General features: G+C 39.7%; 2 protein-coding genes across 4 annotated transcripts in view; one reads left to right on the forward strand and one right to left on the reverse strand.

Moving 5' to 3' along the window:
* LOC138950206 (uncharacterized) overlaps window positions 1-12500 on the reverse strand; it is a 596636-nt gene that overhangs the window by 250159 nt on the left and 333977 nt on the right. The window lies entirely within an intron of this gene.
* LOC138950189 (uncharacterized) overlaps window positions 8188-12500 on the forward strand; it is a 21056-nt gene continuing 16743 nt past the window's right edge. For all 3 annotated transcript variants that reach the window (XM_070321935.1, XM_070321936.1, XM_070321937.1), the window contains exon 1: window positions 8188-8990. In XM_070321935.1, coding sequence (XP_070178036.1) covers window positions 8915-8990 — 76 coding nt within the window. In that variant the 5' untranslated portion in view covers window positions 8188-8914. The remainder of the gene's footprint in view (window positions 8991-12500) is intronic.

The raw sequence follows: 12500 nt of genomic DNA on the forward strand, positions 1-12500 counted from the left end.
GTGCAAGCAGTGACAAGACCTTAGCAAGAGAAGGGGTAGTGTTCGCGTCAAACGCCCCAACACGCACTCTATTGACTGTGGTGCCGGGTGGAATGTGTGTGACCTACCCCGCTATCTCTTACCCACCCGGCGCTACCCGACAACTGTCTGGGCTGGGGGACACAGGCACACCAAATCACATTCTGCTGTCACGTTTTGGTTTGTGTTTTAGTTTTTTGTTATGCGTGAGAGAGAGAGAGAGAGAGAGAGAGAAAGAAAGAGAGAGAGAGAGAGAGCTACAGAGACAGAGAGAGACAGAGAGACAGAGAGAGAAAAAGACAGAGAGAGAGAGAGAGAGTGAGAGAGAGAGAGAGAGAGAGAGAGAGAGAGAGAGAGAGAGAGTGTGTGTGTGTGTGTGTGTGTGTGATGGGATAGGGAGAGGATATGAAAACCTGTGTCAACAGAGAACCAGAATAAGCGACGAATCCTTCTTGTTGCCTGTTTTTATTCCTGTTTAACTTCCGCATGCTATCTCCAACTGTGTGCTACAACCGCATTCTAGTGTAACCCCCAACAATGCCATCTTTTGAGCAAGAACACATTTGTTGACAACAAGGTGCTTCGCGTTTAAAGGTGCAGGAAGTACTCACGTGGGATTTGCATACACGAATAATACACATTGGTTATGCGGCAGGTCTTAGACAAGAACACTTGTCATCATGTTCACAAGTTGTTTTTGCTATTACCCTTCTTATTTGCCTTTTTTCCTTCTTTTTTTTCTTCCGGCTGGGAGCATCCTTCTTCATAGGTCTTTTTTCTTTTATCAATCAAATTTTTACACTTTTAAATCAACAGCCTAAATAACGGGTTGAAAAAAGAAAAGAAAAAAACAACACTTAAATTTACTTCTTTTGCCCTAATGTTTTCACCTCTATCATGGACACATACCAATAATGGACAATTTTATTAAAATATTTTACAATTACCATTATTCTCAGTCTATATGTGTCGCAAATCTAACTCTGAATTAAACATGCACACAATTTCTATTGGTTTCCCATATTTGAATTTTCCCACACACATTTTTGCCACAATAATAAGTAAATTGATATAGTTTACTAAATTGTTTGACATACCAGGTGTTTTCATGTATCCTAACAGTGCTGTTTGGACATCAATTTTTATATTAACATTATACTGCTGAAATACCTTATTGGTAATTCTTTCCCAAATTGGATGTATAGCAGTACATTCATAAAAGAAATGTTCCACAAAATCAATCTTATCTGGACAGAATGAGCATTTGTTATTCATTCTAATTCCCATTTTACACAGCAAAATATTAGTCGGATATATGTTATGCAGTATCTTCCAGTGCAATTCTCTCAGTCTTGATTCTTTAGATACATTCCTTACGATGAGCCCATGCCATTTAGTTATTTCTATATTAAACTTATGCATACAGAAATTCAGACAACAAGGGTTGTGTTCAGTTTTACTTATTAAATGTAATCTATAAGAACGTGCTGTAAATAACTCTTTATGGTCGAAAAGCAGAACATTGTTTTCATTGGATTGCATGAGCATGTAACAGCAGTCTTTACCACATTATACTCTAACATCACTGAAGGATAAGTACCCACTTTTACTTTAATCTGTTCTAGGGGTAACAGCCTGTTATTAACCCATATATCACCAACTAATGCGATCCCACATTTAGTCCATTTCTTAAAAAATAACACATTATTTCGATACATAATGTTTTTATTATTCCAGACTGTTACCAACAGTGGGTTCTCTATTTCTGTGTGGGTGTTATTCTCTGTCCAGACTTTTAGGGCCTCCTCCCAAAAATGGGCTAAATTAACATGTTCTTTTTTTTAAGTTGCTTCCATTTTACTTTGGCTTGAAAACAAGTCATGTCTCTACCCAGTTGAGAAAACTGCGCTATTGGGATGAATGACCATTTTTCCGTATCAGTAGCCGTATGCAGCTTTCTTATCCATTCCAGCAGAAAAGATTGCTGCATAATTTTAATGTCGGGCATACACAACCCTCCTTTTTCGAAATCAGATTTTAACACACACCTTTTAACTTTTTCAAATGCTTTTTTGTTGGTAGTTTTTCTTTTCCACAAAAAGTGGTACAACATTGTGGTAACTCTGTTTAACACCTTCTCTGATAAATTAATTACTCTCATTACGTAAACTAATTGTGGAACGAGAAAACTATTTATAATACAAATTTTGCCTAAATATCCAAGATTCCTTCTATGCCACGTGTTTATGACTCGGCTCATGTTTTCAATACGGCTTTCCCAGTTTTCTGAGAGGTTTGATGCGGGTACACTATTACAGAAAAAATATACCCAATAGCTTCATTTTATTTTTCCAGTTCAAGTCGAAGCATAACTCACCCCTCGCTATGCTCGATCCCAACCACATTGCTTCTGTCTTTCTTGTATTTATTTCAAGACCGGAGATACTTGCAAACTGTTTTGAAATGTCTAAAGCAAGTTTGATATCGTCTCTGTCTCGTAAAAACAGTGTCACGTCATCCGCATATAGCGCTATTTTCAACAATGCATAAATATCTTCACTTTTATTAATTGGTATACCATGAACTCCGTTTTTCCCTCTCATTTTAATGGCTAATAATTCAATACCGAGCATGAAGGCCAAAGGAGAAAAAACAGCATCCCTGTCTAATCCCGCCTTCTATCCTAATTTCTTCGCTAAGCCACCCACCGTATCCAATGCAGCTCCAGCTTTCTTTCATTAATATCTCTACCCATCTGACAAATTCGTTGCCAAACCCAAACTTGGAAAACACATACGTCATGTACTCTTGCGATATCGAATCAAAAGCTTTCTTAAAATCAACAGCAAGCATGGCTCCAGGTATATCATTTTGTTGAGCACTGTATACCACGTCGTCAACCATTCTCAGTAGGGACGCTATGTCCCGCCCCTTTAAAAAAGCAACCTGGTCAGGCTGTATGATGCTGTCAACTACACTTTGCATTCTTAACGCTAAACATTTAGCCAACACTTTATAGTCAGCATTTGTTAGCGTGATTGGCCTCCAGTTATTCAAATTTTCTCTTGGGAGTTCTTTTCCTGTGTGTATTGAGGTTATTACTTCTGCGGATTGAGAATATGATAGGTTCCCTTTCTCAAATGCATAAGTATACGAATTCACAATAACATATTTCAATTTCACCCAAAAACGATTATAAAATTCCACCGTTAATCCATCTAGTCCTGGTGCCGAGTCGTTATTTAATGTCATCAGGGTTCTAGCCGCTTCTTCCACTGTAATTAGTCCTTCACAACTATCTCTCTCTAAATCATTTAATTGAGGCACTTCATCTCCCTCAATAAACGTATCAACTCTTCCAAAAAGACCTTCTTTCGGAACTTTTTTCTTATAACATTTCAAAAAATGCTCTCTCTGAGCTTCCAAAATGCGTTTTTGGTCCGTTAGTACATTTCTGTCTTCTGTGGTCAAAACACTCATAACCTTCGAATTCCCTCTACTCTTTTCCAAATTAAGAAAAAACTTCGTATTTTTTTCCCCTTCTGCAATCCATTTTATTCGTGATGTAATCATGGCACTTTTTGTTCTAATCTGTTCATGTATTTCTAACTGTAAACGAACCTTGTGTCGTCTTTCCTGCAATAATTCATTCAAAGGTTCATGACTTAGTTTCAAGTCACAATCGTTTAATTCTGTATATAGACTTAGTTTATCATTTTTTCTTTTCATTGCTTTACTGTTACTATATTCTATACTCTCATCTCGTATTTGTCTCTTCAGCAATATCAATTTTAACTGGACATCCGTTTGTTCTTGCTCACGCATAAACTCTTCTATAGCCGAATTCATAAATTGTACATATTGCAGATCATGTAATAACTCATTATTAAACTTCCAAAATCCAGGACCTCTGAGCACTGTATTACTGTATAGACGCATCTGTGATCGGAGTATGGAACCGAAAACATATAACATTCTTGACAATTGTTTACAATTCCATCACTTATAAAAATATAATCAATTCTTCTCGCCACCCAGTCAGAGTTCCTTGACCAGGAAAACTCTTTTCCTTCTGCATTAGATAACCTCCATGCATCATTTAATATACAGGAATGTATAAACGTATTAAACGCTGTAACTTCTTTCTGTGCATGTGCTGCACCACTTACAATATCCAATTCATTATTTACTACACTGTTAAAATCTCCACAAACCATAACTTTCTCAACGAGCGACCCAGCCACTTCTCTTTGTAACTCGTTAAAAAAATCTATTTTCTCAACTACTGGGTTTGGTGCATATACATTATAGATCGAGATATCACCACTGTCCGTTTTAACCGTCACAGTCAGCACTCTCTTTTTTTTTAATAATAGGAACAAGTGAATACGGTTCACGAGTTGTAATGCATCACTGACCAGTAACAAATGACACTGTCACGTGGGACACAGGGAGGTGGTGAAGGGGTGAGAGCTTCAGGTGGAACGTGGATTATCAAAGTAACAGCCAATCAGGCTGGTTGTTTGATGTGTGGATTATCAAAGTAAAAGCCAATCAGGCTGGTTGTTTGATGTGTGGATTATCAAAGTAAAAGCCAATCAGGCTGGTTGTTTGATGTGCGGATTATCAAAGTAACAGCCAATCAGGCTGGTTGTGTTCTCTCTCCTGTCCTTTTTTCCATTTACACAAACAACATGCTTTTAAATGATCCAGTTCTAGCCCTCGTTAAATATGCAGACGACATGACCCTCGTTGGGCGTCTGAAGGACGACGAAACTTTGTCAAAGTATTTTACCCAAGTTGATCTTCTGAATGAATGGTTCAAGTCCAGTTTCTTGCAGTTGAATGTAGGCAAAACAAAAGAAATGATTTTTGGAGGAAAGAGTGATAATTGTGGTCCCAAAAAGTGAGAATAAGCGACAAGGAAGTTGAACTTGTGGAAACCTTCAAATATCTTGGGGTTTCAATTGACAATAAGCTGACTTTTAGTGATCATGTTCATGCTGTTTATAAGAAAGCTCAGCAGCGACTTTTTCTTCTCAGGAAGCTTAAATATTTTAATGTCAATCAAAGTGTTATGGAACTTGTGTATCGCAGTTTGATTGAAAGCATACTGACTTTTAACATTGTGACATGGTATGGTACCACAAATGTTAAAAACAAAGCTAAACTCCACCGCATTGTTGCGACGGCTAGCAAGCTTGTTGGGCAACCCCAACGACAGCTGACCAGTCTCTACGAAGCTGCCATTAAGCGGAAAGCTCTCAAAATTGTCCGTGATCCGATCCATCCTCTCAACCCCTGTTTCGAAATTCTCCCTTCAGGTAAACGTTATAAGGTCCCTTTGGCACGCAAAAACCAGTTTAAAAAGTCATTCCTGCCTTCTGCAGTCACCATTTTAAATTCTTCTCGCATCACGTAGAGGCTGGTCGGCTGGGAAAAAAACAACAACAAACAAACAAACAATGTGTACATGTGAAGGTGTGTGGGAAATATTTGTAATGTGATTACTCGGCTGTGAAACCCAACTCCTGTGATATGAGAGGGTAAATTTACATAGTGCAATATCATATTTGATTGTATCCCTTTTATGTTTTATGTTTTATGTGTGTCGTCCTATACAATTGTTGTTATAATCGTTTACAGGCAGACAGGGTGTGCCGAAGAAAAATTTCCATTTTTATGTAATATTTTAATGGACAATAAAGTGCTGTTATTGTTATTGTTATTGTTATTGTTTTATGTGTGGATTATCAAAGTAACAGCCAATCAGGCTGGTTGTTTGATGTGCGGATTATCAAAGTAACAGCCAATCAGGCTGGTTGTTTGATGTGCGGATTATCAAAGTAACAGCCAATCAGGCTGGTTGTTTGATGTGCGGATTATCAAAGTAACAGCCAATCAGGCTGGTTGTTTGATGTGCGGATTATCAAAGTAACAGCCAATCAGGCTGGTTGTTTGATGTGCGGATTGTCAAAGTAACAGCCAATCAGGCTGGTTGTTTGATGTGCGGATTATCAAAGTAACAGCCAATCAGGCTGGTTGTTTGATGTGCGGATTGTGAAAGTAACAGCCAATCAGGCTGGTTGTTTGATGTGCGGATTATCAAAGTAACAGCCAATCAGGCTGGTTGTTTGATGTGCGGATTGTCAAAGTAACAGCCAATCAGGCTGGTTGTTTGATGTGCGGATTATCAAAGTAACAGCCAATCAGGCTGGTTGTTTGATGTGCGGATTATCAAAGTAACAGCCAATCAGGCTGGTTGTTTGATGTGCGGATTATCAAAGTAACAGCCAATCAGGCTGGTTGTTTGATGTGCGGATTGTCAAAGTAACATCCAATCAGGCTAGTTGTTTGATGTGCGGATTGTCAAAGTAACAGCCAATCAGGCTGGTTGTTTGATGTGCGGATTGTCAAAGTAACAGCCAATCAGGCTGGTTGTTTGATGTGCGGATTGTCAAAGTAACAGCCAATCAGGCTGGTTGTTTGATGTGCGGATTATCAAAGTAACAGCCAATCAGGCTGGTTGTTTGATGTGCGGATTATCAAAGTAACAGCCAATCAGGCTGGTTGTTTGATGTGCGGATTATCAAAGTAACAGCCAATCAGGCTGGTTGTCTGATGTGCGGATTATCAAAGTAACAGCCAATCAGGCTGGTTGTTTGATGTGCGGATTGTCAAAGTAAAAGCCAATCAGGCTGGTTGTTTGATGTGTGGATTATCAAAGTAAAAGCCAATCAGGCTGGTTGTTTGATGTGCGGATTGTCAAAGTAACAGCCAATCAGGCTGGTTGTTTGATGTGCGGATTGTCAAAGTAACAGCCAATCAGGCTGGTTGTTTGATGTGCGGATTATCAAAGTAACAGCCAATCAGGCTGGTTGTTTGATGTGCGGATTATCAAAGTAACAGCCAATCAGGCTGGTTGTTTGATGTGCGGATTATCAAAGTAACAGCCAATCAGGCTGGTTGTTTGATGTGCGGATTGTCAAAGTAACAGCCAATCAGGCTGGTTGTTTGATGTGCGGATTATCAAAGTAACAGCCAATCAGGCTGGTTGTTTGATGTGCGGATTGTCAAAGTAACAGCCAATCAGGCTGGTTGTTTGATGTGCGGATTATCAAAGTAAAAGCCAATCAGGCTGGTTGTTTGATGTGCGGATTGTCAAAGTAACAGCCAATCAGGCTGGTTGTTTGATGTGCGGATTATCAAAGTAACAGCCAATCAGGCTGGTTGTTTGATGTGCGGATTGTCAAAGTAACATCCAATCAGGCTGGTTGTTTGATGTGCGGATTGTCAAAGTAACAGCCAATCAGGCTGGTTGTTTGATGTGCGGATTGTCAAAGTAACAGCCAATCAGGCTGGTTGTTTGATGTGCGGATTGTCAAAGTAACAGCCAATCAGGCTGGTTGTTTGATGTGCGGATTGTCAAAGTAACAGCCAATCAGGCTGGTTGTTTGATGTGCGGATTGTCAAAGTAACAGCCAATCAGGCTGGTTGTTTGATGTGCGGATTGTCAAAGTAACAGCCAATCAGGCTGGTTGTTTGATGTGCGGATTGTCAAAGTAACAGCCAATCAGGCTGGTTGTTTGATGTGCGGATTGTCAAAGTAACAGCCAATCAGGCTGGTTGTTTGATGTGCGGATTGTCAAAGTAACAGCCAATCAGGCTGGTTGTTTGATGTGCGGATTGTCAAAGTAACAGCCAATCAGGCTGGTTGTTTGATGTGCGGATTGTCAAAGTAACATCCAATCAGGCTGGTTGTTTGATGTGTGGAACCGTCGCGGCTTTGGATTCGTGTTTTCGAGGACAACGATTGTAAACATTCACTCTCAAAGACCCAACCAATGCGTAATTTTGCTCCTCGAAAATGATGACAAATACGATGCTTGGCTGCTTGTTGTCATACCAACATGTTGTGTTGTTCCTGGGGGAGCATACATTATCACCTACATTGCTTGGAAGGAGACGACGACGGAGAAGAAGAAGAAGAAGAAGAAGAAGAAGAAGAAGAAGAAGAAGAAGAAGAAGAAGAAGAAGAAGAAGTAGACGACGACGACGACGACGATGACGACGGAGAAGAAAAAGAAGAAGAAGAAGAAGAAGAAGAAGAAGAAGAAGAAGAAGAAGAAGAAGAAGAAGAAGAAGAAGAAGAAGAAGAAAGGCGAAGAAGTCACACAAATAACCGTAGCTGTACAAGAAGAGCATAGCACTGCTTACAATGACTCTAGGAGTGCTGTCACGATACTTGTCGTCGGGCACTGTTCGAAGGCTTTAGCACTTTGATTGAACAAGGAAGATATAATTATGCCTTGTGGCGTGGAACGTGGGTTTTTTTTTCCTTCTTGCTTGGGTGATAAAGGTTGGATGAGCAGGATGTTTCCTCTAAGTATTTGTAAAGAATTCAACATAACATGCAGCGGGGACGAGTGTATTCATTCCCTTTTGATGGGACGAAGACTTAACACAGACATTTCAGTACTGTGATTGCGAAGACATCCGCGTAGTTGATTATATTTAGACGAGAGTTGTCAATGGGACAAGCGTTTTCTTCTACACGCGATTACGTTGATTGTTTAACGAAGCCGTCACGCTGAGTATCAGGCTTTTTGTGAGAGTTTGTCTCAATCTCTTCAGAGAAATAACCAGTGCGATCTACTTTTGAATAAAACGCATGCGCCTTTTTCCGCAATCACCGTGGGTTCTGACAAAGCAACAGAAACCGCTGAGCCTGCAACAGTGACTTATCATAACTCAATATATTCTTTCAATTCCGGTCGACGTCACATCCAGAACACGCGACAGCGGATCATTGTTGCGTGACGTGTAGACTGCCAATCTGACGGGAAGCACTTTGTAGGACATACACAGGTGCTTGCCTTCTGAAGGAGACGTCACTATGGTCACCATGGCAGCCATGCAAGGACCAACATTAACGCTGCTGTTTTTTTTCATGGTTGCATATGTTCCATCAAGTGAGTGTATTTTTTTTACATTTAGTCAAGTTTTGACTAAATGTTTTAACGTAGAGGGGGGAATCGAGACGAGGGTCGTGGTGTATGTGCGTGTGGGTGTGTGTGTGTGTGTCTATGTGTGTGTGTAGAGCGATTCAGACTAAACTACTGGACCGATCTTTATGAAATTTGACATGAGAGTTCCTGGGTATGATATCCCCATACTTTTTTTTTCATTTTTTTGATAAATGTCTTTGATGACGTCATATCCGGCTTTTCGTGAAAGTTGAGGCGGCACTGTCACGCCCTCATTTTTCAACCATATTGGTTGACATGTTTGTCAAGTAATGTTCGACGAAGCCCAGACTTTGGTATTGCATTTCAGCTTGGTGGCTTAAAAATTAGTTAATGACTTTGGTCATTAAAAATCTGAAAATTGTAAAAAAAAAAATTTTTTTTTAAAAACGATCCAAATTTACATTCATCTTATTCTCCATCATTTGCTGATTCCAAAAACATATAAATATGTTATATTTGGATTAAAAACACGCTCTGAAAATTAAATATATAAAAATTATTATGAAAATTAAATTTTTGAAATCAATTTAAAAACACTTTCATCTTATTCCTTGTCGGTTCCTGATTCCAAAAACATATAAATATGATATGTTTGGATTAAAAACACGCTCAGAAAGTTAAAACAAAGAGAGGTACAGAAAAGCGTGCTATCCTTCTGAGCGCAACTGCTACCCCGCTCTTCTTGTCAATTTCACTGTCTTTGCCGTGAGCGGGTGACTGACGATGCTACGAGTATGCGGTCTTGCCGCGTTGCATTGTTCGGTGTTAATCCTTTTCATTCGTCTTGTTTCTCTTGATGACACGTGTTGGTAGGGTCTATCATATTGTCATAACCAACAACACCATAACTGAAATGTGTGTGTGTGTGTGTGTGTGTGTGTGTGTGTGTGTGTGTGTGTTTGTGTGTGTGTGCGCGTGTGTGTGTGTGTGTGTGTTTGTGTGTGTGTATGTGTGTGTGTGTGTTTGTGTGTGTGTATGTGTGTGTGTGTGTTTGTGTGTGCCTGTGTGGGTGTGTGTGTGTATGTGTGTGTGTGTGCGTGTGTGCGCGCGCGTGTGTGTGTGTGTGTGTGTGTGTGTGTGTGTGTGTGTGTGTGTGTGTGTGTGCGTGTGTGTGTGTGTGTGCGTGTGTGTGTGTGTGTGTGTGTGTGTGTGTGTGTGTGTGTGTGTGTGTGCGCTGCACTTTACTGTCGACTGACATACCGATGTATCTTACAGGGTGACCCAACACAATGCCACCCACAAACATGCTAATAACTGTTACATAATGTTGACCAAATTGCTTCATATTTGGTGTACATTTACTTCTGCCTATGCATGACATTTGCACAAAGTTGTTGATTAAAATTTAATGGTCTGACTTGTGCGCGTTTTGAAAAAAGCGTTACCAAATTCGGGGGTCGACTCAATAGAACGAGGTCTCACAATGAGCGGTAACCATACTTACCTAATTTAAATCCTTCAAACTTGTACCTTTTTGATTAATTGAATGTCTGAGTATACAAAAAAAACTACCCCCCCCCCCCCAAATAATCAGTGATCTGAAGAAAGCAGTTTTAGCTAGTTTCAAGGCAATCCCTAGACATGGAAGCGTTGGTATCATTGACAATTTCGGAGGTGTAATTTGGAACACATTTTGGAGAGACGGAAAAAATTGGATCATTTTACCTTCAGAATGAAAACTGAATGAATCCGAAGTTCATGCACAACAACTATGAAGATATAAGCTGAACTCAAATGACTGGGAAAATGACCCCCTTCGTTGTAAAGTTACATTTGCACAATTGCGTGCAAAATTCATCAATGACATGAACGCTTTCCCACATGAAAAATGCCATGATTCTGTCTGTAATTGCTAGAAAGTTTACTCTATACATGCTGCTTGGCTCAATGGCCATGAAGTTAATGTATACTAAATATGAAGTCATTCGGTCAACAGATGTAGAAGTTGTTAACATGTTGTGGGTGGCATTGTTATGGTCAACAGATGTAGAAGGTGTTGACATGTTTGTGAGTGGCATTTTGTTATGGTCAACAGATGTAGACGTTAACATGTTTGTGAGTGGCATTGTTATGGTCAACAGATGTAGAAGGTGTTAACATGTTTGTGGGTGGCAGTTTGTTATGGTCAACAGATGTAGAAGTTGTTAACATGTTTGTGGGTGGCATTGTTATGGTCAACAGATGTAGAAGTTGTTAACATGTTTGTGGGTGGCATTGTTATGGTCAACAGATGTAGACGTTGTTAACATGTTTGTGGGTGGCAGTTTGTTATGGTCAACAGATTTAGAAGTTGTTAACATGTTTGTGGGTGGCATTGTTATGGTCAACAGATGTAGAAGTTGTTAACATGTTTGTGGGTGGCAGTTTGTTATGGTCAATAGATGTAGAAGGTGTTAACATGTTTGTGGGTGGCAGTTTGTTATGGTCAACAGATGTAGACGTTGTTAACATGTTTGTGGGTGGCATTGTTATGGTCAACAGATGTAGAAGTTGTTAACATGTTTGTGGGTGGCAGTTTATTATGGTCAACAGATGTAGACGTTGTTAACATGTTTGTGGGTGGCAGTTTGTTATGGTCAACAGATGTAGAAGTTGTTAACATGTTTGTGGGTGGCATTGTTATGGTCAACAGATGTAGAAGTTGTTAACATGTTTGTGGGTGGCAGTTTGTTATGGTCAACAGATGTAGACGTTGTTAACATGTTTGTGGGTGGCAGTTTGTTATGGTCAACAGATGTAGAAGTTGTTAACATGTTTGTGGGTGGCATTGTTATGGTCAACAGATGTGGAAGGTGTTAACATGTTTGTGGGTGGCAGTTTGTTATGGTCAACAGATGTAGAAGGTGTTAACATGTTTGTGGGTGGCATTGTTATGGTCAACAGATGTAGAAGTTGTTAACATGTTTGTGGGTGGCATTGTTATGGTCAACAGATGTAGAAGTTGTTAACATGTTTGTGGGTGGCAGTTTGTTATGGTCAACAGATGTAGACGTTGTTAACATGTTTGTGGGTGGCAGTTTGTTATGGTCAACAGATTTAGAAGTTGTTAACATGTTTGTGGGTGGCATTGTTATGGTCAACAGATGTAGAAGTTGTTAACATGTTTGTGGGTGGCATTGTTATGGTCAACAGATGTAGAAGTTGTTAACATGTTTGTGGGTGGCATTGTTATGGTCAACAGATGTAGAAGTTGTTAACATGTTTGTGGGTGGCATTGTTATGGTCAACAGATGTAGACGTTGTTAACATGTTTGTGGGTGGCAGTTTGTTATGGTCAACAGATTTAGAAGTTGTTAACATGTTTGTGGGTGGCATTGTTATGGTCAACAGATGTAGAAGTTGTTAACATGTTTGTGGGTGGCAGTTTGTTATGGTCAATAGATGTAGAAGGTGTTAACATGTTTGTGGGTGGCAGTTTGTTATGGTCAACAGATGTAGACGTTGTTAACATGT

The sequence above is a fragment of the Littorina saxatilis genome, linkage group LG16 (genome assembly GCF_037325665.1).
Source record: "Littorina saxatilis isolate snail1 linkage group LG16, US_GU_Lsax_2.0, whole genome shotgun sequence".
NCBI lineage: Eukaryota > Metazoa > Mollusca > Gastropoda > Littorinimorpha > Littorinidae > Littorina > Littorina saxatilis.